Source organism: Dendropsophus ebraccatus, chromosome 2, assembly GCF_027789765.1.
Source record: "Dendropsophus ebraccatus isolate aDenEbr1 chromosome 2, aDenEbr1.pat, whole genome shotgun sequence".
Classification (NCBI taxonomy): domain Eukaryota; kingdom Metazoa; phylum Chordata; class Amphibia; order Anura; family Hylidae; genus Dendropsophus; species Dendropsophus ebraccatus.
This window is the reverse complement of record NC_091455.1, coordinates 103381379-103409302: the sequence shown is the minus strand read 5'-3', so window position 1 is coordinate 103409302 and position 27924 is coordinate 103381379. Positions and strand designations below refer to the sequence as shown.

General features: G+C 42.8%; 1 protein-coding gene across 1 annotated transcript; it reads right to left on the bottom strand.

Moving 5' to 3' along the window:
• Positions 1 to 287: 287 nt before the first annotated feature.
• On the bottom strand, positions 288 to 27479 carry VPS4B (vacuolar protein sorting 4 homolog B). The gene is made up of 11 exons (XM_069958113.1): positions 27216 to 27479; positions 21638 to 21749; positions 17608 to 17764; positions 12260 to 12324; positions 8153 to 8272; positions 7674 to 7830; positions 7294 to 7442; positions 7130 to 7211; positions 5931 to 6150; positions 3093 to 3233; positions 288 to 1840 (listed from the first exon to the last, which is right to left on the bottom strand). The coding sequence occupies exons 1-11, from the start codon at positions 27240 to 27242 to the stop codon at positions 1739 to 1741; spliced, it is 1332 nt and encodes a 443-aa protein (XP_069814214.1). The 5' UTR covers positions 27243 to 27479; the 3' UTR covers positions 288 to 1738.
• Positions 27480 to 27924: the final 445 nt, after the last annotated feature.

Below are 27924 nucleotides of genomic sequence, written 5' to 3'. Positions count from 1 at the left end.
TCATCGGTCAGGGTCAGAATGTGACCAAAACGAGAGAATGAAGCGCTTCAATAGGCTGTCGGCTTGTCAGTCAGCTGCCTTTAAACTCCATGCCTTTCTGGGTGCCTGAAAAAGCTGCATCCAGCTTTTCCCAGACACCCGAAGTGGAGCAGCATGGAGCTCAAAGGCAGCTGACTGACAAGCCAACCACCTAGCGAAGCGCTTTGCTACTTCTGTAAATTCGCTTAACTCTAAAAGTAAACCTATGACACTGATATAGCTGTATACAAAAGGCAAAATGAATACGCTTGTCCAATAATGAATAGTTTTATTGAGTGTACAAGAAGACTGAGCAGCCATGATTTCATGTATAAACAGTATTTAAAAGTATGGACACAAAAAAACAAAAAACAAAAAGCATCCCGTTGCCATTCGTGCCTCAAAGGGAAAAAAAAAATGTTAAAAACAAAAACAGGAAACATTAACATGCCTGATGAGATTAGTATTTAACATATAACAATGGATTTGTATGAGGAAATTTTTAAAAAAGGACAAAGCCAAGGAATGAACTACACTTTGTAAACACAAATGTAACCATTTTACTTACAAGGCACAATGTCAAGTTTAATATTACAAACCTGTTAAATACATTCATATAACATAATTCATACATATACTGTTTTTCTTTCTCATAGCCAAGTATTTAATCTAGGCATCTACAGTATATATATTTAACATGACTCTTTCACCTGACAATCCCATTAAAAGGGATTATGCAAGACTAGAAAAACACAGCTACTTTATTGCAATAGCAGCACCACTGCTGCCTCCAGGTTGTGTGTGGTATTACAATACAGCTTCAGCCATTTCAATGTAAGCTGCAAAGCCCACATCAAAACCAAGGACAGGAGAGGAGCTGTTTCTGAAAGAAAATAGCTATGCTTTTCCCAAGCCTGGATAACCTCTTTAAGTACTGCACTAAGGATTGCAAGTAACCATGTTAAAGTTGTAGTCTTTTGAAACTTGAAGGGGGCCGACAGTCAAATGCCTCCCTCAATTAAACAGTAATCAAACTGTAATATCTTGGCATGTGATTGACTTAAGTATATATTTGGAAATGTAAAAAAATATATATACACACTTATAATAAACTGTATAACAAGCTAAACAGCCAAGTTTCCCAGACAAAAAGAGAAAAACCTTTCACAAAAGTATATACATCCACATATTACTGTATTTTCTTGAAAATACGAGTCCTAAGGAAACGTGAAAAAGGCATTTTATTTAATCTCAGAAAAAAACATTGGAACTTATAATTTAATATCGCAGTTAGTAATTAACAAGTGTTACTTAAATAAAAAAATTGCACAAAATTCTTTTTGTCTGTGTTTGTCAGCACAGAAAAAAACGAATGCAAATTAAACAGTGGAATAAAATTTCAACTTTTACAAGTGCCAATCATTTTCTTCACCAGCTGAATAAACAGGATCTATTTACACTATAATGCATAACACAAAGCTGAGCCTGCTATGGAATGCCTTAAAGTGGACCTGCAGAAGTCCCATTGCCAGGCTATGTCTGCAACACACAGTGTATAATATGTTCTAGGAGAATACAAGAGAACAGTTGATTGAATGCGTCACTTGTAAGATCAGTTTTGCTGGCAATTCATTTTGTAGTGCCGTGTAAAGTAAGAATACCTATTAAGAGAAAAAATAGCTATTGAAGGCAACCTTGCAAAAATTCTTATTCAGACTGCTTAACCTTCCTGTCCAAAGTCTTCAGTAAATTTCTTTAATTTCTCCAGGTCCTGATCATTTACGGTAGGTTTGGTGTTAGCTAGTGAGCGCAGCATGTCAGGCTGAAAGAGAAAACATAGGCATATTAAGAAGAAGAAAAAAAAACCCACAAAATTGGGGTCATGAGATCAGGTTAACACAACATAATGATATTATTATCTGTTTGAATGTAGTCTTACCATATAAAAAAAAGGTATCACCTATCCAGAGAAGGGATAACTAGCTGATAGTGTGGGGTCTGCCCACTGAGGAACAGTCCATGAGATTTCCAAACACTGCAGTGTATGGGTATGTATCATATACACTGCAATGGGAACACATTGCAGAAACAGATCTGAAGATAGGAATGGGAAATATAAATGGACTTCTTATTCCCCCCTCCCTAATGGACCCCCTTCTGGCTTTGGCTCAAATAAGCACATTTTCTGCTGCAACAAAACCGCATTTCTGCAAAGTCTTCTTTGCTTGTGTGTCTTTTTATGTTAAAAAAAAAAAAAACAAGTCAGATAACAGCTTTCCGTATATGACATGCCTGTATATTGTTGGCACTTTTTTTAAATTACTTTTTATTTTTGTGTGTGTCTCTCAAAAAGGTCAACATAGACCACACGGGGACTTTATTACTTTTTAATTTTACTTTCCCTACAAGTGGAGCTGTAATAGCAGCCTCAGTTACAAAAGAAAACAACTTTGACAAGTGACAATTATCACCGTTAGGGGTGTGCTATTCCAATTGTCTGGTAAGACAGCAGTCATATGAGTTCTAGGTATAGAGCGAATGTGAAGCAAGGTATACCACCAAAAAGGAAGAGTGTACCAGAAGGCAAAATAGGTCTTTTCTGACATACTCTGTTCCCTAAACAACCCTTTTAGTTTTGATAGCTTTTGGTTCTCAAGTAGACACATGGTACCTTTCATCCATTCATGCTTCCATAACATAGAAAAATGGTTTGAGTGGCCTATGCAAAGAGGCTCTCCCAATCTCCTGATCTGCTGCAGGCTAGAATGCCTCCCCATCCCTATCTATGCTTGGTCCCAAGCAGGTTGAGGGATGGAAGAGCATTAAAGGATTGATGTTTAAAAAGGAAGAATGGTAACATATTATTGAAGTTCCCTTTTTCCGCAGAACTTTTGTGGTTTTCAGTTTTAGTTTTTTTTATGTAACAGATTATCTCTAAGTTATCTGTAAACTCTGGATAGCTTTGAGGCTAGCCTGCTTCTAGAAAATATATTAGTATCTTTAATCCACAATTACATAAGATTGTTTCTTTCAAACTAGTGGTACATATATTTGTTGCACTAAATACAACTTACCATGCTAACAACTGGCTCCAATAACTTATTTCCAGGAACATCCATCCATGTCATTTCAATAGCATTAGGATCCCCGGGAGAGCATGGAGTTAGTAAATCATTGCAAATTACATTGGGATCAAGCGGAGATTTCCCTTGTACCTAGGATAATGGATAGGGGGGGGAAAAAAAAGTCTTTGGATACATTTACATAGAAGCTGCAATATATGTTAGAGGTAGTGATGTCACGATCCCAGAATTTTGAGTTCGACACCAATACCAACTTCTTTTTTTCAATGCTCGATACCAATTCGATACTTCATAAATCATATTAAAAACAAAACACTAGAATAGAAATGACCCCCACCCCCCGACTGTTAGGTCAGTACAAACCAATTTATGTTCCTTTCATCTTATTACTTTACAAATAAAGTCCTCCTTATTTAAAATAAATGTACCATGTTTTTATGTGGTACTGAATTTGGTGGTTTCTGCACTTGCTCTATTTACCCCACGTGATCAGGAAGGTGACAGGTAGTATGGACAATAACACTTCAGCTATCAAGGTATGATGGGGACTGTAGTCATGTAATACACACCAGCAATCAGGGGGATGATGGGGGTAGTAGTCATGTAACACACACCAGCAATCGGGGGTGATGGGGACTGTAGTCATGTAACACACACCAGCTATCAGGGGGATGATGGTGGTTGTAGTCATGTAACACACCAGCAATCTATGAGGGGGGTGATGGAGATAGTTTCACTATTTCTTCCAGCAGGGTGACCTGGATCTGGGCGGCTACAGCCCCCCTTCCCTTCCCAGTGAGCCAGGCCGGCTGTTCTCTCCGTCCCCCCCACACACACACACACACACTTCTCCTCCAGTCTCCCCTACCTCCAGCCTTGTTCTCTGATCTCCTCTTCCGGACCGCAGCACCATTCTCTTCCCTCTGCAGCTGCCAACCCTGCTCTGACCTTTTTAAGTCCCTGAGCTATGCAAGGCTATATATTATTGCTATAGCATTGCATAGCATCAATAAAATCAGGGCTCTGCAAGTAGAATCTAGCTGAGCCAGACTCTATTAGCAGACACACCGGGAGGGTGAGTGCAGACCTCGGGCTGTGAGGTGACCCATCAGCGCCCCGCACTCACATTGCGGGAGAGGGGCGATCGGACACTTCACAGCCACCTCAAGGGATAAATGACTTCAGCCTGCGGAATCGCGGGCTGCAGTCATTAGCAGCCGGGGTCTGCTACACACAGTAGCCGACCCTGCTGCATATGGAGGGGGTTAGGAGAGGGTTAAATGCCGCTGTCAGTGTGACAGCAGCATCTGTCCAGTTACATAGCCGGCACAAGTGATCGCTGTGTGCTGGCTATTTGAAGTTGGCGCCGCTGAAGCAGAGAGAGGGAGGGCGGGCTGAGGAGAAAGATAGTACAGGGGACACACAGAAGACATGACAGGCACTCGTCTCGCTGCCCGCCATGTCTCCTGCTGTATACTTTATGATAAGCCGCACTGCTGCACGGCTTATCATAAAGTATCGAATACCAGGAAATCCTGGTATCGAACCGAAAATATGCCCCGAAAATCGATAGTAGAATCTATTTTTCGGTGCATCGTGCATCCCTAGTTAGAGGCTGAACAGAGGAAGTGCGGTATAAATCAAGCATTCATATTTGCTTCATCAGCACTTATCGGAGCTGTGTAGATGAAGACTGTTTTGCAGACATTTACTGGTTATGTACAAATTCACCCTATTCTCTCTATAATTTATAATTTTTATTTATATATATATATATATATATATATATATATATATATATATACACACACACACATACATACACACACACACACACACACTCTGTATATATATAACATTATACACACACATACATACACACACACCGCCAATAAATGGTGTAGTTTTGACATACTACTGACAAAGTCCCCTGATGAACCGCTGCCTGGAAACATTTCAAGGACTAGCCGTTTTGATGATCAGTATGCCTATATATTGATTAATTACTAGTTGATGGAGGTCATACTGCATCACATGGAGTAATGCCTGTAAGTTTTTGTTATCTTTTTAGACCACCCAGCTCCTACAGCTTTCCACTGTATATACAATGGGACTGGAACAGGTGGCCAGAGAGGCACTCTACATGGTCTGTTACAGATAATATACAGTCTCTTTTACAGTGTAGGGATCTATTAGGTTCTCATGGACAGGATCCGATGCTGGGCCACCCTTTTTGTGTTGACAACTTGGCCTGGGTTTAGGGCTAGGAGTAGGGGATATCAGAGCGAATGAGGATACTGATATGTTTGTCCCATTGTGATTTTCTTGAATGCTGCCCATCCCTGTGAAATAATATGCAGGTTGCACATGAGGTTATTTTAGATGTAAGTGTTGTATGGTTCCTATACTAGAGTGATTCTGTGTATGTTTTATATTTTGAATTGAGTAAGTTTAGTGTTTAGCTTGTTATGCAGGGTGACCATCCTCCGAATAGGCTGATAATTTCCCTGCGTATTAAGGCTAGTGATCAGCTAATGAGGGAGCATATGCTTACTGTTAGCTAAATCAATGTGTTCTAACCTGCCCATCCCCCAAAAAGTCTGTCCACCGCATATCTCCCTGTGTAATAGGGGATTGTGTGGCCAATGGACCACAGAAACGATCATGCTCATGCGACCCAGCCATATGACTGATTTAGCCTTGTAAAGGTTTTGTAGACAAGTGCTGATCATCAAGACTGCCTTAGGCCATCTAATATGGTCCTTAATGGGAAAGGCGCTAAAGGACATGTCAAATCTAAAGCTTTGTATAGAAACATCAAAATAATACCTTTTTAAAGTGTGTAGCAGACTGAACTTTTCTGACTGGTTGCATTAAAGCATCACGTACAATGATGCTGATGTCTGCACCAGAATACCCATTTGTTCTTTTTCCAAGTTCTCTGAAGTCTGCATCAGTAAGACTGTGTGAAGTTGTCCCAAGATTGAGTTTAAACATATCAGTCCTGGCATGTTCTTCTGGTAACGGAATATAAATTCTCTTTTCAAATCTGTAGAAAGATTAAGATTGTTTACCAAATTATACATGCATATAATCTTCGTATACTGAAGCTAGCCCAAAAGTTACAATGATACAGAAAACTGGCCTCTCCCTCATAATAGGCCCAATTAGTGTATATTAATCCCACTGATTGGTATGCATTAAGTCAGGTATAACTTAAAAACATTGTTCAGTACCATAAAGGGAATGTGTTATCAAAAAAATGACCTATGTAAATCACTTTTTTTACGCACCCACAATATTGCTCAAATTGTTCTGAATGATCTATAACCTACTGTACACAGACAACTCACAGATCTAAAATGGGCAGTGTGTTATACCTAGACTTCCATGATTGTGCTGCATGGGGAAAGTGGCAGGTTTTCCCATATCATATTGCTGGCGGACAACAAATTGTCAAGGGACCCTTTTCTTTAGTAGGAATTGCTCTGAGCAGAGAATTCTTTTAGGGAACAGTGCTATCGAAATTATGTCAACATAATCAGTTGTATATTTATCGTATAAAGCACTTTATCCACTTACCAGGCTCCTTTCCTCTTACTGACCCCAACAGCTAAACTGATCATTCATTTTGAAAAAAAAACAGCCCAAGAGACTATAAAGTTCAATTAGGGATTATTTACAGGCTGGAGTAAAGTCCATTCTGCTTCTGATGGCGTGCTACCTAGATATAAGTGAGCAAGACCCACCATAGAGGCTAGGCTCCAAGCAATAGCTAAGAGAGAACTATAATTTAGAGATGAAGCCTGCAGAGCATACATCTGATGCAAAATGCCAGGCTCAAGTTATATATTGTCCATAAATAGTGCTACACACAACAGCTTATCCTGAAAAATAAACAAAAATAATAGGTATGACCTTTATATGGTACTTTATTATATTTTGTGTTGGTCCCACACTCTCCAGATTTGGATGTCAGACTCTCATACTGCAATGCATCTCAGACAATTGACTGTAAATTAACATACCGTCTTCTAATTGCAGAATCCAGCACCCAGGGTATATTTGTGGCTCCAAGTACTAAAATACCTTCATTGTCAACTCCAACCCCTAAAAATCAATAATAAAGATTAGATACAAACTTTCTTTAATTCCACCTAGAAAGCGTGCAGTGATGAGGAATCTCTCTTGCCTTGCATTTGAACCAAGAATTCTGTTTTGATTCTCCTTGCAGCTTCACTTTCATTCTCACTCCTTGAGCCACACAGTGAATCGATCTCATCAATGAAAATGATTGAAGGCTTGTGTTCTCTGGCAAGCTGAAATAAATTCTTCACTAACCTGTAATACAAGTAATGGCTCATTAATTTGTGGAAAACATTACAAGGAAATCACTTGAATACAGAGCTCTCAATTGCATGTCTATACTATATTTTTTCTTGTTGCTTCTTTCTGTGTTTTTTATTAATTGTAGCAAAATCTCAATTTCCACAAACCATGTTTAAAAAAAAAATAAAAAAATAAAAATCGACAGCTGTAAACACATGCATAGAGGGAAACTGGTTTACGCACTTTTCACTTTCTCCCAACCATTTGGAAACCAGGTCTGAGGAGGATATTGAAAAGAATGTGGAGTTGTTTGCTTCTGTAGCCACAGCCTTGGCCAAGAAGGACTTCCCTGTTCCTGGGGGTCCAAAAAGAAGTATTCCTCGCCAAGGAGTTCTCTTGCCTGAATATAAAAAAAACAATATAGATTAGGACCTGTTCACACTCACTAGTTCACTGTAGTGTTTTGTTGTTTTTTTTTTAAGGCAGGACTAGTATACTACTGCAATACTGACCATGCTGAAAGAGATTTTGATCTTTACATAACACGTAATAGTAGGTTTTGTTTTTTTGGTGGGGGTTAGGGTACACAAAGGCAGAAGCACATGTATACACAGCCATATGTTAAATCACTTGCCATTTAACACAATGCACATGTGAAGACAATGGATATGGGTGGGTGATGTAACAGAACAAAACAAAATTGACTTGTACAATATGTTTACCTGTAAACAGATGAGGGAATTTTATTGGTAAAATTACAGCTTCTTTCAGTGCTTCTTTGGCACCTTCCAATCCAGCAACATCATTCCACTTTACATTTGGTTTTTCCATAACAATGGCACCTGTACATAATTAAGAGAAAAAAAAAACAATTTGACTTTTCGATCACTCTTCCATTTTTTTAGGGTGGATTGACAAAATTCTCACATTGTTTTCCTTTTACAGTGTTCATCATGCAGGTTAAATAAATGATATACAGTCATCCCTCAACTTACAATGGCCTCAGGATACAATATTTTCAACATACAATGGCCCTTTCTGGAATATCGTAACTTGAGACAAGACTCAACATACAATGCAATGTACAAGCAGGATCTGTGGCAGAGGTGAATAACTAGATGGCCATTTTACTGGTAAAACCCCAGTATTACTGCAGTGCAAGCAATGATTGGTTGTCTAGTATCTCCTCTCTACAGAACAGTGTGATACTACATGTCCTGTACTGCTGTGTGTGTCTAGTATATTCCCTCTACAATTCAGTGTGATACATGCCCTGTACGGCTGTGTGTGTCTAGTATCTCCTCTCTACAGTACAGTGTTATACTACATGTCCTGTCCTGCCGTGTGTCTCTAGCATTTCCTCTACAGTATAATGTGATACTATATGTCCTGCACTGCTCTTTACCTGTGCCAGGATGAGTTGCTCCTTTGGGCACCAGGTGAGGGGTTTCTCTTTTTCTGGGATCCTGTGTGATCTGTAAAAGACCCTGAAAATGCTCCAGTCCTCTACATAGAATGTAATTTCTTCCGATAGCTCTTTCTGGTTGTTTGTATTCCACAAAGTGCCGGAGCCCGACGTCCATACAGAATGACTGGAGCCGTCATTCTCTATGAGTGTTGGACTCATCTCTGATAAGCGCGCGGCTTGGGACCGGGACTTTGTGGAAGCATTAAGTATATGGGTCTACACCGGGTGGGGGGGGGGGGGGGTTGGGGGCCGGCCGGGCACTGCCCCGGCACGGGGGGTGACAGGTTCCCTTTAAGGGACCACTGTAGTTTTATAGTTCAAGTGATTAAGGCAGGGCAATACATAAATAAACATGCATAGTTATTTATGTTAACAAAAGGGATGAATTTTTGCATTTTATCTTTTGCGTGTGTTGGAGTGGTTATGTTAAACAAAAAAGTTGCGATCGTTCATATAATACACTGCATTGCTAGTGCAGTCTATTATACCAGCTTTATGCTGGCAGGCCTTAGGGACTTCAGCAGGCCTACAGCTGTTATGAAATCCCATTGGTATCCAGCGACTGTCACTAGGCTGTAAATGGGGTAACGGAGCCCAGCAGATCATTTACATGCTGTGGTCAAAACTTTACTGTGACATGTAATGGGTTTAACTGCTAGGGCTGGAGGTTTTTCTGTTCCTGGCAGCTGGTGCAGGAGCCGAGCTGTTATACTGACAACCAAGCTCCCACAATCCCAACATGAGACCTGTGCCAGGGGTCTAGGCTCTTGCTGTACAAAGCCTGTGGCCTAGCTCCGAGTAAAAACACCTATGGGTAGTCATTAAAGGGGTACTCCAGCGAAAAGCTTTTTCCCAGTAACTGAAACAGATTACAAAGTTATATAACTTTGTAATATGCTTCAATCACCTATCCTGCCCCCGTTCCCTACCTTTTCCCCCCTCAAGCCCCCACCAGGAAGTGAAGTAAACTCATTCATACCTAATGACTGTTGACCCCAGGCTGTTCTGTGGCAGCCATTTTGTGATAATGAGATCATCAAGAGGGAGGCGGGTCTAAACCCTGTTAGGCCAGCCTTCCTTTGTCAGATGACTCAGTTTGCTCAGCTCTGATTGGCTGAACGATCTGTAAGCCATCTAACAGTTCTACCGAGTCAGTTAAACATCACAGGATACAAAGTGCATAATGGGAAAGCACAAACCAGGAAGCGGTTCCTATGCAGATGATGTCATTGTCACAAAATGGCTGCCACAGAAAAGCCTGGGGTCAACAGTCATTAGGTAAGAATGAGTTTACTTCACTTCCTGGTGGAGGGTTGAGGGGGGAAAAGATAGGTAAGGGGGGCAGATAGGTGATTGAAGCATATTACAAAGTTATATAACTTTGTACTTTGTATGTGTTTCAATTACTGGGAAAAATGCTTTTCGCTGGAGTACCCCTTTAAAGGAGTCAATACATTTTTTTTACCCCAGAAAAAGAAAAAAAAACAGCCTATTTTTTTTTTTTTTTACATTTTGGTATTTTCAGAAAATCCCACAATATAATAAAAAAATAGGAGCTCATGAGAGTGGTTGGTTAGGTGGTCAGAAGAAATATTTTGAGAGACTTATGGTGCGTTTACATAGAAATTTATCTGACAGATTTAGGAAGCCAAAGCCAGGAACAGACTATAAACAGAACAGATCATGAAGGAAAGACTGATCTTTCTCTTCTTTTCAAATCCCTTCCTGGCTTTGGCTTAAAAAAATCTGTCAGATAAATCTGTCTGTGTAAACGCCCCATTAGGGAGAGATTAATCAAACTGTCTGAGGGTGCGTTTACACAGATTTATCTGACAGATTTTTGAAGCCAAAGCCAGGAATGGATTTGAAAAGAGGAGAAATCTCAGTCTTTTCTTTATGGCCTGTTCCCTGTATATAGTCTGAAGCCAAAGCCAGGAACAAAGATCTGTCAGATAAATCTCTCTGTGTAAACGCACCATTATAAGTTTGATTGTTTACTAGAGGCAGTCAAAACAATCAGAGCTCAGTTTTAATTTAATTGGGGCAATATGGGAAATAAAAGCTGAGCTTTGATTGGTTTTGATGGGCAACAAAAAGAATCTTACTATAAGAGCTTGGTAAATCTCCCCCTTTATACTTAAAAATGCTAAGCTTTTTATGGGTGCCTTCGCACACACCAGGTCCGCAGTGGATTTTATGCGGCGATTTGCAGCGAAATCCACTGCAGATCCAGTGCCCGTATATCCCAATGAGAATACATACTCGCAGCGGGATTGACATCCCGCTGTGTGTATGTAAGTTAACCCCCCCCCCCCCCCGCTGGCCAGAGCATACATCACCTCCTCCCCATTGCGGCTTGCTTTGGGGGTTCCCAGCTTCTGCTCATCCTGATCAGCCAATCGGTGCACTGCCCTGCCTCAGCCACTGATTGGCTGAACTGCACATCCTACCAAGAACCCCGGAACGGGGAGGTTATGTATGCTCAGGCTGGCAGAGGGTTATCTTGCATACACGCAGCGAGTATGTATTCCCATTGGAATGAACGGGCACTGGATCCACAGCTTAATTCGCTGCAAATTCGAAGCATGAAACCCGCTGCGGATACGATATGTGTGAAGGCACCCTAACACAGACATTTACGTCTGCAAGTTTACATGTTTTGAAGAGTTTTTTTAACCTTTCAATTTCTCTTTTTCATATAACCCAAATTAGGTTTATATAGAAACCAAATGGGCAGTGGAATGAAAAATTAATGTAAAACAAACCAAAGGCTAAACAAAGCCCCAAGCACTCTCTAAGACCCCGTCCACACAGTTGTGGACATGACCGCAAAGCATAGACCGTGCACTTTTGAAGGGCATTAAACTCGATGGAGTGGAGGACAGTATTGAAATCAGTGGGTTCTTTTTATGTCCATAAATCAGGATCCTGAAAAAAAACTGATGTAAGGATAAGGCCTATCACCCATATGGTTTCCTCTAAATAAAGCTTTATATTCTCTTTATCTACTAGAACAGAGACTGATCATAGAACCGAAGGATTACCAGTTTGTTGAAGATTACAGGTTTTTTTTTTAGTTTATTACCAATCTAGTCATTAAATTCTTATACAGTTTCTGGATGCTCTTTAGTAAGTAATCCTCATTAAACCATATTTTAAGTCTTCTTACATGTTTGTGATGAATATACTATTGAACATAACATACCATAGTGCAAATTTATGGATCGACTCTTTACAGAACCTTTCATGTACATAAGACTTCTGAAAGTGCACGCCTCCATATGGGTAAAATTAATCAACGTGACCACTAGCTAACTGCAGAACAATAAATACTATTATATGAACCAACCCATATAGTTACCTTGGAGCTGGCTTTGCATTTTCTTTTTTTCTGGATCACCTGACTCGCCATCATCACTTTCATTTCTAAATAAATGTGACAGATTTAGTGAACAAACTTGCTAGGACAATGGCAGTAGCTAACAATTGTTATTTCAGTCTCTGACATGTTTTTGAAGCATACCGTACACATCTTTAGATAAGCCTATATATTTTAGAAATAGATTTTTTACTAGTAAGACACAGTACATAGTTCACAGGAAATTTCAGCATAGAAACTAAATGTGTGGAAATTATCTGACCTGCGTCTATAGAGACAACTTTTTTTAGATGTACTGCAAAAAGCACAGTCAAAACAATATATTTATACAGATCACATAAGCAACCATATTTTCTTTTAGTCAAATCTGATGGATCAGCATGGATGGATACAGAGTTGCTTAGTGCTGCCACAGATCACTAGTGAGGGAAGATGCTTATCCAGTGCAAACCACTGACTGACATGGTGCGCCCTCTCTATTTACAAGAGGGTATTCTGCAGATGCAGTATCCTATACTATTCTGTGTATAGAATTCAGAAAACCAATATGGTATATACAATAATAAATATAGACTTAAAGCGCAACTATAAAATATTTTGACCATTCAGTTTTAGTTAGCTTAGGTCATGAGAAGACTTTTTGCAATACACATTAATAACCTAAAATAAACAGTTTTTAAATACATAAGGCTGATTATGCCCTTACAGCTCTGTCTGGCTCTAACTTATTTCTGCATTCCTGCTGGACACGCCCCCTCCCTGCAGATCCGTTCTCACCCCTCCCCTCACAGAGGTGACTAAGCAGAGCTGAGGATGTTGTGTGTGAGGAGCAGCGCAGGGGAAGAGCTGGATGGAGAGACAAGTGTTTCCAGTGCCACCATCACTCCAATGTACTGCATGAGGGAGAGTGGGTGAGTCACTGAGGGGAGGACTACAAGTCCCAGCACAACACAGCTGTAGTCCTTCCATAGTACATATAACATTCACTATCAGATGTCTGTAGCAGGTGCCCCCACCTCCATGGCTGACATTATCCTACAGTGTTGAGAGCAGATGACTGTATCTAATCCCACTGTGTGTGATACCATCTGTATCTAATCTTACATTGTGATACTGTATGTTGGGGCTGTATCTGATCCTGCTATGTGCGATACATCTGCTAAGGTGCTGCTCAGTGAATGGAGGGACGCAGCCAGGGAGATGAGGGATAGGCCACGCCCACATTCAGTCAGCCAGAAGAAAAATTCATTTATTCTTCTGAGCCAAACAACTGGGGATATCTCAGCACAATCTTTCCCCCCCAAACCACTTGTACCTTCGGATAGCTGCTTTTAATCCAAGATCTGTCCTGGGGTCCGTTCGGCAGGTGATGCAGTTATTGTCTTAAAAAACAACTTTTAAACTTGCAGCCCTGTGTCAAATTGGTGTGGCCTAGAGTGTCTGTGCCCTTACCTTGCACCGCCTCTCCGTCCCCCTCCCCCACCCTCTTTACCATTAGGAATGCCCCTGGGCAGAATTTCTCCTATTCCTCACTTGTCTGAACACTGCACCGGGGGCCTTAAAAGGGTTGTCCAGCGAAAATCTTTTTCTTTCAAATTAACTGATATCATAAAGTTATATGGATTTGTATTTTACTTCAGCAGAGAGCACTGTGTCAGACTGAAAATAAAACACTTCCTGCAGGACATACAGCAGTTAATAAGTATGGGTAGACTTGAGATTTTTTAATAGAAGTAAATTACAAATCTATATAACCTTCTGATATCAGTTGATATGAAAGAAAAAGACTTTCGCTGAACAACCTCTTTTAAGATCCAGCCCATGTGCAGTGCTCACACAGGTGATGAATAATAGAAAACCTGCCTGGAGCATTCCTAATGATGAGGAGGATGGGGAGGAGGGACAAGCCTAATGCATACACAATCTAGGCCACGCCAGTTTGACACAGGGCTGCAAGTTTAAAAAGTTGTTTTTTAGGACAATAACTACATCACCTGCTGAACGGACCCCAGGACAGATCTTGGATTAAAAGCAGCTATCTGGTGGTACAAGCGGTTTGGGGCGGGTCAGATTGTGGGTACAGAGTCACTTTAAGACCATATTACACCGCACAATAATAAAGGGGAAAGCAAGCACTGAACTGTCAGGTCAGTGTACACTTCCCTCTCATTCCCCACATGCTGTCTGTGCTAGTTACTTTAGGTGTTCTCTATACCTGCCTACAGTCTTGAGCTTCCATACAGGCATCAAACTTTCTGGTTGATTTCTAAAAGGCTTAGAATTTACAGTATCAGGTACATATCCCATATTAATGAGACATTGTATGTTAGGAGAGTGAAAGTACCAACAATATATTCTTTAAAGTGACACTGTCACCCCCTTTCTGCATTTTGACTGCTTTTCACAGGTGTAAAGGGTAAATTTTACAGCTTTCATTTTATATTATATGTCATGGTGCTTGTTCTGGTAAAAAGTGGTTTTTATTATCTGTGGAGTGGGATATGTGGGCAAGGCTTCACGATCTAAGCGCCACATCGCCCTGCCCCTTGCACCCCTTAGCCCCATCCCCATCCATAAAGTCATCACCACATAGGCCTTGCCCCCTCAACAGCCATTGGAAGGGCCAGCCTAAAGATCTAGGCCCGACCCCCCTAGACTAACCCACACCAATGGCCGCTGAGGGGACGGGGCGATGTGGCGCTTAGGCTGCGAAGCCCCGCCCACATGTTCCAATCCACAGATAATAAAAACCACTTTTTACCAGAACAAGCACCATGATGTAAAATATAAAATAAGTAATGAAAGCTGTCAAATTTACCCTTTACACCTGTGGAGAGCAGTCAAAATGCAAAGAGGGGGTGACAGTGTCACTTTAAATAGTTTCGAAGTACGTGTAGAATGTTGAGGCTATAAAAGAGCTGCAACTGAATAGGCATGTGCTAAATTTCACAATAAGTTTTTCTGTCTATGTGGATAGGGCTTGGAGAATTTTATCCAGATGCACTGTACAGCAAGAAGTCACAGATGTCAGTGAGCAATTCCACCATGCCTGAAACCTATTTTTCTCTTGGAATTGTTTTACTAACTTTACCCTCTAAGGTTATGTTCACACAACAAGGTTAAGTATTAAAGGAGAAGTCTGGCAAAAAATTGCTGTGGCCAGATTTCTCCTTTTAACCCCTTAAGGACAGAGCCCAAAATGGCCTTAAGGACCGGGACAATTTTCAATTTAGCGTTTTCGTTTTTCCTCCTCATCTAAGAGCCGTAACTCTTTTATTCTTCCAGCTACAGGGCCATGTGAGGGCTTGTTTTTTTCAGGAACATGTGTACTTTGTAAAGACGCATTTTGATTTTTATTAACAGTAAAACTTTTTTTGCAAATAGGTGTGATTACAATGGCCCTTTTTTGACTCAGCATTTGACTTAGCATTTCTATTTTTTTACGTAAGAGGTGTCATTTTTTGCGCCATGATCTCTAGTTTTTATTAATACCATATTTGTGTAGATAAGATGTATTAATAAATTTTCATTCATTTTATTTTAAATAAAACGTAATAAAAATAAATCAATCCTGACAGTTTTTTACCGCTTTTTGTTTACGCCGTTCACACAAAGGAGTGTGCAGTGGGGAATTCAGATGTGGGCGCCCAGCATCCGAAGTGAAGATGATCTTCAGTGACACCGGCCGTTCTGTGACCCAACCAGGTCACAGAACGGCTGGTGTTATACGTTGTGTGCACATGGCCTGACTATAGAGATGTCTCTCTAGCAGGTACTGACAGTGGTGTTCACAGCAGCCACTATGATGGTTTATTTTGCTGTACAAGTATCTCGTGCCAGGGCTAGCAGCTGCATAGCCAGAACCAGCAAAACTGCAAATCCCTTAAGATCAGTACCAATCACTACTGACTATGGCATCTAAGCAGTTCACTGAGAGGTCAGCCATCTTGGGCTACTTATTAGATGCTGTTTTTCTTTGACAGGCATATTACTCAGAAATACAGCAATACAATACATAATGGTAAAGAGATTTACATAAATAAAACAAAAAAAATAAGTAAAATCCAGCCTTTTCTTCTCAAGTAAATATGGCAGTAACTTGCACAGTCACTACAAATAGTACAGCATTTGCAAGTATGGACTGGCTTGCAGAGCATGTAAAACACTTAACAAGCTGCAGCTCTTGTATGAGCGTCACACCTCCTTCAAGACAACGGTACAAAGCTTAGTCGGGTTTAGTGCACTAGCCCTATTAAAGGGGTTATCCAGTGCTACAAAAAAAAATGACCACTTTCTATCAGAGACAACACGACTCTTGTCTCCAGTTCAGGTGCGGTTTGCAATTAAAGCTCCATTAACTTCAATGGAACTGAGCAGAAAACCCCCGCCCAAGTTGGAGACAAGAGTGGGGCTGTCTCTAGAAGAAAGTAGCCATGTTTTTGTAGCGCTGGATAACCCCTTTAATTAGAAAAGAGCTCATACATGGAATTGCCTTGGCAACCCAAAGCGCCACGTGAGCTGCGTCTCTTCGCATTAAACTTTGCACAATGCATGGCACAGCAACTCTGGAACACTTTAAAAGGGAAATAATCATGCAAAAATCTCTGCTGGAGCTACAAATAAGCTCCTATATGCCCCCCAGCACGTTTTCAGAGCATATAGGTAAATTATATGAGCGCTACTTATATGTCTTATGGTGCGTTTACACAGACAGATTTATCTGACAGATCTTTGAAGCCAAAGCCAGGAACAGGTCATAAAGGAAAGACTAAGATTTCTCCTCTTTACAAATCCATTCTTGGCTTCGGCTTCAAAGATCTGTCAGATAAATCTGTCTGTGTAAACGCACCATTAATCATCTAGGCACTTGGGTACTCCAGAGCTCCTAACTAGTCACAGTTGGAGGGAAATCTTTCCAGCAATCAGGCCTCCTTGGAAGCGTCAGCATCACAGAGGGGCCTGTCCCTAAGCACCAATGCTCCCAGGTAGGCATGACAGCTTGCAAGATTTCCCGCCAACAGTTACTAGTTAGGAGCTGCCCACATAAATTTATAAGTTTTAAAACATTTTTTTCAGGAAATATAAGTAATGCTCATAGCTTTTACTTAGCTTATATGCCCTGAAACAGTGCTGTGGGAATAGAACAGCTTATTTATAGATTTAACAGCAATTCTTGCATCATTGGTTTCCTTTAAAACTAAATAAAAAAAAGAAAGCAATGACACAAAAACCACAAGAAAAAAAGTAAAATAGTCTTCAAATGTTGCTAAATAAAATGTGTTGGTAAGTTTATAAACTGTAGACATCTGATAAAATGTTTAAACACAAACCCCTTGTCTTCAGCAGCCCGAGGTGCTCCTTCCTTTACTGGTTTTGGAGGAGCCTTTTCAGCTTTCTTCAGATAAGCTTTAAGCTGTTCTGCTCGGTCAAGATACTCTATGCACTTAGACCTGATGCTCTGTTTTGCCTTTTCTCCTTGTGCATCATCTAGAAACAGTTGTCCACAGGTTTTATTTTAGTCATACATAAAAATGCTGACAAAAAATATTCTGCTCAATAATGTCACTGAAAGCATTTAAAACGTAAAGCTCTAATTTGCACAGCAAAAGACATATTAGATATCACAAAGCATTTATAATTTTAGTACACCAAACTGATTTTTTTCTCCAATGTCAATTCTAAAATAAAAAAAATACATTTGGAAATCACATAAAGAGGTATAGGAGAGCTCCCTACCTGCCAAAGTAGAGAGTAGCTTCAAGGAGTGGCATTTGTGTGCTAATGCTAACAGCTTTAGTGCTACAAACCCTCAAATATAGATATTACTGCTCATTATCAGCTCTCGCTTTAAGAGGTGGACTGTCCTTAGAATATAGCCTCTTTCTTACAAATCGAGAGCCTCAACTGTGGGAAATTAAAGAGATGTGTACAAAAATAAAAACCTAGCTCCCTACTTTCTGGCAAAAAGTGCTGCAAGGACTTCCCTGTCCATTGGTTATGTGGCACTGCAGCCAATCACTGAAGCCAGTGATTGAAGTGTTAAATGCCCAATGTAAAGGGAAGACGTTGCAGCAACGGTACAGGAATTGTGGTGACCTGTCGTGTGCACAGTTTTTGTGTTTTTCCACACTCTAATCATATCCATAAGCAATTTTGTTCTTAAGGCAATGTTCACACAACGTATGTGTTGTATACATCACAGACGTTGTTTCAAAATAGTGGCCGCAGATGACATGTCAGATCACACAATGGAGCGAGCGAAAGGCCAGTCTTATAAGCTATGTGAACATGGCCTAACACTGTATGCTTTGTATTTTGTTAAAGGGGTACTCCAGCTAGAGGTAAAAAAAAAAAAAAAAAAAAAAAACAGCTACAGAAGAGGCCGGTCAGAGATGGTGAACTGGTGAATCAGTCAGGGGGTGAGAGATCCAGCCAAGTCTCCTGTGACATTGGACATGATGTGTTGACATGGGGGAGAGAAGCTGGGGGGGCAGTACAAGTTTTGTGGTCCTATTTTCCACTTGCTGGTGAAAAGCCAGAAAAGCCACTAAAGCAAGGACTATTGGTAATTAAATTATATATCTTTGAGTGATAGTCTAATTTAAATACAATTTTCTCATACTGGAGTACCCCTTTAAAGGACAACTCCGGCGAAAATTTTTTTGGCTTATTTAACACACATAACAAAGTTATATAACTTTGTAATGTGGTTAAATACCCGGTCTGGCCCCCTTCCCCCACTTTCCGACCCCCGACCCCCCACCCCGGAAGTTAAAGAATATATACATTACCTATTACGGTCGTCACGGTCCTCTTCTCTGGTGTCGGGTGATGTCAGAGCTGGGGGCGGTCCGGGTCTTCTTCCTCCTCGGCGTCTTCATTGAGAGTGAATGGGAGAGAAAAGGCTGCTGGTGCACATGCGCAACAGCAGCCTTTTCATTGGCTGGAGCGCATCACATGGCTTCCAGCTTGCTCAGCCCTGATTGGCTGAGCTTGCTGGAAGCCATGTGATGCGCTCCAGCCAATGAAAAGGCTGCCGGTGCGCAAGCGCGCTGGGAGCCTTTTCTCTCTCATGGACCAGGAAGAAGGAGACATCGATGGACGGCGGAGGCAGGTGACGGTGAGGCGGACGGCGGGCGAATGGAGTGGCGATCGTCACCGGAGGGATGGTGAGTATGGTGTCTGTGTGTGTCTGTGTTTTTTTTTTTGGGGGGGGTCCCGCCGGAGTTGTCCTTTAAGTATTTGAAACCCCAAAACAAGCAGGAGTAAAGCCAAAAACATACATCTGAAAACAGAGCATGTGGCGCACTCAGTTTTTTTAAAGGTTTGCATTTTTTGCTCTCTATTTTTTTTTTAAGTAAAAAAAAAAAATTCAAAAGACAAGAGAACTAGAGTATTCCTCCATGCTTCCTGTTTTTTGTTAAAAATAACACGTCTAATTAACATCAACCATGCTGTGTGAAACCACCCATGGTCTTACAAAAATGCACAGAATTTTCCTAGTAACATTACTCCATGCCATACTGTTACTACTATGTCAGAGATAGCTTGGATTCCAGCAATTTAACACATTAGAGCTCACTGCTGACTGTGGGATCTGGATAATAAGACAAAAAAAAAAACCATCTCCTACTTCCAAGCTTGCAGGGTTTCTGTTGCAGCTGGGGGAGTGATGACGGCCATTCCAGAGTAAAGGTAGTAACTTGCATACCCAAACAGCCTATATATTAAGGCTGGGTTAACACTTACATTTGTCCCTCCACCCGTTTGGCAATCAAAGAAACAGAAATAAACTCAGTTTAAATCCCCAATAAGAATGTACAGTGGTGCCTTGGATTACGAGCATAATTCGTTCCGGGGCTGTGCTTGTAATCCAAATCCACTCTTAAACCAAAGCAAATTTTCCCATAAGAAATCATAGAAATGCAGACAACTGGTTCCACACCCCAAAAATAATTATTTATTATTCTGAACAACATGTAGAACAGATGAAACAAACATTCAGAAAAAGCAGAATATGTGATATAAGTTACTGTACAGTAATGGAGAGGATGGGAAACACAAGGGCTGACAGAGACTGCAGGTAGCATGAAGGAATGATCAGGAAATATGGAGGTACAGTATAGCAGCACTCTCTGTATGGGGAGAGAGGGGTAACAGCTATGAGGAGATTACCTTCACAGTCCTGTCCCCTGATGTTAACCCCAGCCTAAAGTGGAACTGCAATGATTTGGAGGGTGAGGGAGACTTCCTGGGTCAGAGTGCAGAGCTGTAGACCCAGATATGCAGACCATGCCCCTCCCCCACTCGCACTCCCACCCAGTACAGGGAGCTCTTAAAACCAAAGCAATGCTCTTAAACCAAGTCACAATTTAGAAAAACTGAGCTCTTAAACCAAGTTACTCTTAAAGCGTCATCAGCTGCTCAGCCACAATTGGCTGAGCACAGTTATGCTCAGCCAATCGCGGCTGAGCAGCTGATGACACGGTAGAGGGGGGCAAGCATGAGGGACGGATGGAGCGGTTCGTCCGGCCTCCGGAAGATGACATCATTGTCCCACAATGGTGAACGGGGGTCAACACGAATCAGGTGAGTATAGTGCACCACACTTCCGGGTCTAACAAGGGGGGGGGGGGGTTAACACGGGGAAGGTCCCCCCCCCCCCCCCCCGGCTCTGACGTCTTCATCACCAGATGCCGCCCGGGAGAAGAAGAGGACCGTGACGACCGTAATAGGTAATGTATACATTCTTTAACTTCCGGGCGGGGGGGTCCGGGGTCCGAAAGTGGGGGAAGGGGGCCAGACCGGGTATTTAACCACATTACAAAGTTATATAACTTTGTAATGTGTGTTAAATAAGCTAAAAAAAATTTCGCCGGAGTTGTCCTTTAAACCACGGTACCACTGTATTTGTATCTGTTTACATCCATTTCATTAACTTTTAGGTATTTTTAACAGAGAGGAATGGCATGCACATTTCTTTTTTTGTCTAAAAAATTGGAACACAAATATAGGAGGTTTTTTTTGGTTCTTTGTTCACTAAAGTCAATAATGATGAATATAAACTGAATAGTATTCCATTTACTATCCATCTGTAATGAATGTTTTTTTGGAACTAAGCATGCTACTGATTATTTACATCCACCCATGCCATGTGAACCCAGCCTAAAAAGAAATCTGGTTTAAAAAAAAAATAAAATCTACAAACGTGTGGTGCTGTGTGCAAATTATGACTTCCAGACCTCTTCTTTTCTGGACATACTATTAGCCAGTATTCGACACAGTCATACAAATATCAAAAGGTGGACCAATCAGCACAAAATAACCTAGAAGAAATATAATCTAACTTTCCACACTTACATTTTACTACATGAAGGAAATACTGGACAGCACTCTGATATAATCGAAGAGCTTCCTCATAGTTTCCTGCTTTGTCTTCTTGAGATGCTTTGCTGGCCAGATCGATGGCTTTCTGTTATAAAAAGACATAATAAAGTAAACTTAAATTAATGCTAATTCATTTGACAAATAAATTTAAGGCAAACAGGAGAGGCATAACTTTAGCTGTCATAGGTTAAAGAGGACCTGTCATCCCCCGTGCCGGGGTGACAGGCTCCCGACCCCCCGTTAGAGCCCCCTATACTTACGTGATTCCGCCGGGTCCCGCTTCCTGAGCCGGTCAGGTCACAGAGATTTCAGCGCCCGAAGCCCAGCGCGTGCGCTGAGAGATGAGTCCGATGCCCATAGAGAATGATGGAGCATCGGACTCCCCATTCATTCTCTATGGGCATCTGACTCTGCTGTCAGCACGCGCGCCGGGCTTCGGGCGTTGATATCTCTGTGACCCGACCGGCTCAGGAAGCGGGACCCAGAGGGATCACGTGAGTATAGGGGGCTCTAACGGGGGGTCGGGAGCCTGTCACCCCGGCACGGGGGGTGACAGGTCTCCTTTAAAGGAAGTATTACACGTAGTAATTATTGTTCAAACATTCGCTATAACGATCGTTCGCTAGCGATAACTAGCGATTTTTTAGCGAACGATTCTGAGGTAATTACATTCACTGATTACTGTTTTGAACGATAACTTTTACATAGTTATATGGTCGCTAATCGTTCCTCAGGACAGCCCACACAACATGTTTTATCAGCGAACGACTTATTACACGAACAAATATGCAAACGATCTGCGGCCTACCAGCGATAATTTTTCAACATGTTGTAAGACCAAAATGAATGATTTTTCATTCGTCGTTTCATCGTTGGGTGTTATTACACTGACAGATAATCGTTCTTTTGGATCATTTTAGCGAATTTTTAAACGCTAATTGTTCAGTGTAATAGGGCCTTAAGACGCACCGAACGCTCAACTCAGCTGACTGACGGAGAACCACTAACTTACAGAGACCTTTTCTCGCCAAGTCATGTCGTGCAGGTTCACTTAATAGGGACTGCAGAAGTCTCAAACAGTAACTCGGCTATCTCTGATGGCCCTCGCAGACAGTGACGGGAGCTGCACTGGCACCACACTATTCCAACAGATTTGGGGCTCTGTGGTCAAACCCTCCTTCCACAATCAGGAGTAGGAGAAAAGTGGTATATACTGGAATAACCCTAGGCTAACTTCTTACATGGACTTCATATCCTGTAACCTTCATTCTTACCAATGTGTTCATATGAATAGAATTCACATCATTGGAGTAGCTACTTTCTGCACCATACTGTATTATTGTGGTGACTGAGCTAGACCACTTCTACAGGAACATAGGTGTCCTAGAAAAATGGGGCCTACTGGCTTATGACTGGAGGCATTAGGATCTGCTGTAGGTTCATTCAGTGTTTCATCTGCAACTAAGTGTAACAGATACTTCCTTTATGACATCCACAGCACTAATGTGGCAGGTTACATGTGAATGCCTATTCAACCAGTCACTGCTTATGTAACACCTTCAGTCACGAGGAACCATTAGTAATGGGACTATACAATAAATTAAATAGCCCTCAGAAAAATCAATAACTACAGAACCTTTACTGTATCAGAATGTGTAATGTATGTCAGAGCAGTACGAGTCTCCTGACATTTTCTCATGGTGCATGTTCTAACGGTGTGTATGTTATGGCTGCAGCAGGCTGTGTGTGCAAGTGTGTATGTGTGTGCTATTGCATGCCCCCACAGTGACCTTCTATATCACTGTGTGACCCCCTCTCTATATCACTATGTGTGACCCCCTGTATATCACTATGGCTGACCTCTATATTACAGGTATCTGGCATTGTTAGCAGTGTTTCTTTAAGTATGGCGAATATTTGGTTAGAAACATAGAAGATTGTCAGCAGTAAAAGACCACCTGCTCCATCTATTCTAGTTGTGAGTAGTTCAGGACATGGAGGCTGGAGACTGGCTGCATCCACTGCACACACAGGAGAAGCTGCTTTATATACAGTATTCCTTTATTCCCTCAGAAGTCGCCCCAGGATCATGTAGGACATTAGGGAGAAGCTGCTGAGCCAGTGTGATAAATAACTCCCCTGGTATATGACTAGCCATTTATGAAGGAGCAGGAGTCGGGGGTCGGAGCTGCGGCTTACTGACTCCACAGCCCACAGAAATTGTCAACTCCACTGGTGCCAAAAAGTTACACTGATTTGAAAAATTCCTCTAGTCATTTCCAATCGGACATGGTGCTCTCTGCTGTCACCTTTGTCCAGAGTAAAAACAATCACCCCACAGCAAACCTCTCCTGCTCTGGATAGCTATATAGACTCAGGTGGAGATTTAGCAAACTCGTGTAAAGTGAAACTGGCCCAGTTGCCCCTAGCAAGCAATCAGATTCCACCTTTCATTCCTCACAGACTCTTTGGAAAATGAGAGGTGGAATCTGATTGGTTGCTAGGGGCAACTGAGCCAGTTTCACTCTACATCATGATTGATAAATCTCCCCACCTCAATCGGGATATTCAAGCCTTCTAGTACTTATCAGCTGCTGCATGACCAGGAGGAAGTAGTGTATTCTTTCCAATCTGTCAGACTAGAAAGAATACACATCTTCCTTCTGTTCATAAAGCAGCTGATAAGTACTGGAAGGCTTGAGTTTTGTTTTGTTTTTTAAAGTGTACCTCCAGTTATGCGCTCTGCACAGCTCATCATGGAGAGATGAAGCTCATGACTGGGGGTCAGGTTACTGAGGTGACTGTATGACGCCCAGCATGTTCTATGCATGACTCCTAACAATTAGAATCGGGTTCATGCGCAGACAATACTGGGCATCAGCAACCAGACTGCCATCACTGTACCTATCACAAATCTGTATACATTTCTGGTACCAGTTGATTGATAAAAGCGCTGCGGAATCTGTTGGTGCTATACAAATAAATATATTATTATTATTATTATTATTATTATTGATGCTTATGTCAAGTGGAGGATCATTTCATCTATATGTCAGGTGATTGGTAGCTGAACCATTCAGTGATCACTAGAGATGAGCGAACCTCAAGCATGCTCGAGTCGATCCGAACCTGAACGTTCTGCATTTGATTAGTGGTGGCTGCTGAAGTTGGATAAAGCTCCAATGTTGTCTGGAAAACATGGATACAGCCAATGTCTATACTTATGTTTTCCACATAGCCTTAGGGCTTTATCCAACTTCAGCAGCCACCGCTAATCAAATGCCAAACAATCGAGTTTGGATGGACTCGAGCATGCTCCAGGTTCGCTCATTTCTAATCATCACCTTTTTTTGCCACTGGGACTATTTTCAAAAATGTAGTATTATACAGAGGGATGCGGGGGACCAAACAATCACTATTTATACACCCACACATATCATCTTAGTTTTACGCTAAAGTATCAGAAGGGGAACTATGGCCGTGTTACCATTGGGTCAGGATGTAGGGAAATAAAGTGTTAGTGACCTCAGATCTCTCAGGGCACTGGGGTCTGTACCTACTAGCACAGGGTGATCTCTCAGGGCACTGGGGTCCGTACCTACTAGCACAGTGTCATCTCTCAGGGCACTGGGGTCCGTACCTACTAGCACAGTGTCATCTCTCAGGGCACTGGGGTCCGTACCTACTAGCACAGGGTCATCTCTCAGGGCACTGGGGTCCGTACCTACTAGCACAGTGTCATCTCTCAGGGCACTGGGGTCCGTACCTACTAGCACAGTGTCATCTCTCAGGGCACTGGGGTCCGTACCTACTAGCACAGTGTCATCTCTCAGGGCACTGGGGTCCGTACCTACTAGCACAGGGTGATCTCTCAGGGCACTGGGGTCCGTACCTACTAGCACAGGGTGATCTCTCAGGGCACTGGGGTCCGTACCTACTAGCACAGGGTGATCTCTCAGGGCACTGGGGTCCGTACCTACTAGCACAGGGTGATCTCTCAGGGCACTGGGGTCCGTACCTACTAGCACAGGGTGATCTCTCAGGGCACTGGGGTCCGTACCTACTAGCACAGGGTGATCTCTCAGGGCACTGGGGTCCGTACCTACTAGCACAGTGTCATCTCTCAGGGCACTGGGGTCCGTACCTACTAGCACAGTGTCATCTCTCAGGGCACTGGGGTCCGTACCTACTAGCACAGTGTCATCTCTCAGGGCACTGGGGTCCGTACCTACTAGCACAGTGTCATCTCTCAGGGCACTGGGGTCCGTACCTACTAGCACAGGGTCATCTCTCAGGGCACTGGGGTCTGTACCTACTAGCACAGGGTCATCTCTCAGGGCACTGGGGTCCGTACCTACTAGCACAGGGTCATCTCTCAGGGCACTGGGGTCCGTACCTACTAGCACAGTGTCATCTCTCAGGGCACTGGGGTCCGTACCTACTAGCACAGTGTCATCTCTCAGGGCACTGGGGTCCGTACCTACTAGCACAGTGTCATCTCTCAGGGCACTGGGGTCCGTACCTACTAGCACAGGGTGATCTCTCAGGGCACTGGGGTCCGTACCTACTAGCACAGGGTGATCTCTCAGGGCACTGGGGTCCGTACCTACTAGCACAGTGTCATCTCTCAGGGCACTGGGGTCCGTACCTACTAGCACAGTGTCATCTCTCAGGGCACTGGGGTCCGTACCTACTAGCACAGTGTCATCTCTCAGGGCACTGGGGTCCGTACCTACTAGCACAGTGTCATCTCTCAGGGCACTGGGGTCCGTACCTACTAGCACAGTGTCATCTCTCAGGGCACTGGGGTCCGTACCTACTAGCACAGGGTGATCTCTCAGGGCACTGGGGTCTGTACCTACTAGCACAGGGTGATCTCTCAGGGCACTGGGGTCTGTACCTACTAGCACAGTGTGATCTCAGGGCACTGGGGTCTGTACCCAGGGGCGGATTAACTTCACCATAGGCCCCGGGCTGTTCACCAACTCTACAGTAACTATGGCAGCACTAGCCTGGTGCTCATAGTACAGGATAATGTCCTGATTTGTGCAAAACTGTGGTAAAAAGGCAGGGATTTTTGCAAATCATGGCAGAACTGTAATACAGCACTGAAAGCCTTTTTGGGTGGCCATGGTCCCTGGGCTGCCGCCTGAAAGGGCCCTATTATAGCCCGCTACTGTCTCTACCTACCAGCAGGGCTCCAGTCCCATCAGGTTTGGGGAATACCATTGTACAGTAAGGAGGGAACAGCTGAGAGGTCACACTGGTGCTTATGTCCCATGACATGTAACGGCCAATCACCGAATCCGCATTATAACGCACTGGGATTACCGACTCGGTGTTTAGATCTGTCAAAATGACGCTCATATGAATAGTTTTATTTTTGCTTCTGTAAAGGTCAGGCTCTGAGCCCATTCCTGCCATTGTATCTATAAGCCGCCATTCACACAGCGCAGTACGTGTACACCGCGGCATACACAGGAGCCCGGTCACCCGACCTGACTAGGAAGCCTCCAGCCTCGCCCGGAATATCGGCGGTGAAGCGGCTTACCTGTAGAGTTGTCCCGTTGGCGGCCATGTCCTCTCAGCCCCTCACCGGGTGCCCCGTATGTCCGCGACTACTCTGCCAACTTGGCCCCTCACGCACTCACTTAGACAGCGCCAGACCAGAGACCCACTTCCGGGTGTGTACTAACACCCTCGGGTTTTCTTCTACTTCCGTGTAGAGCGCGATACATCCTAATTACGTCACTGCCTATCAGCCAACCAGCTGACTCAGGGAGTTCCAGCACATGACACGATGACGACAGCGATGATGTCAGGAAGCCGCACCCGCGATCCCAAAACGCCCCTCGAGAGCGAGAGATTAATCGTCAGCGCATGCGCGTGGCTGAGGTTACGCAGCAGCTGTATCGCGCCTCATAAGCAGTTATTATTACTTCCTAGTCGGCTAGAGAGCACGTGATCACGGTCATGTGAATGCAAGAGCAGCAGGTAGAGGAGTGTACAGTACATGAGGTGACATAACAGGAGCTTCCTCATCATGGCTGCCGCACAGATAAGGCTGGATGTACAGCCTGTGTCCTTGCTCATCTAGCTAGGTCATGCCTCAGATTGTGACTAGACATGTCAGTCCTTCTGGATTTTACCAAGTCATGTCTGTGAGACAGATCCAGAGCACTCGTCAATGTTCTAGATTATCCGTCCTTCTACACTGGAGCTATTGCCAGTAGCGACCACTCAGATTTCCAAATGAACAC

Bases quoted from the DNA above. Each gene is read 5' to 3' on its own strand.
- VPS4B (XM_069958113.1), bottom strand. From the start codon at position 27,242: ATGGCCGCCAACGGGACAACTCTACAG. The intron at 8,273-12,259 runs GTAACTATATGG...AATTATGTACAG, and splicing joins AATGCAAAGCCAGCTCCAAG to GTGCCATTGTTATGGAAAAA. The intron at 7,212-7,293 runs GCAAGAGAGATT...ATTGATTTTTAG, and splicing joins ATTCTTGGTTCAAATGCAAG to GGGTTGGAGTTGACAATGAA.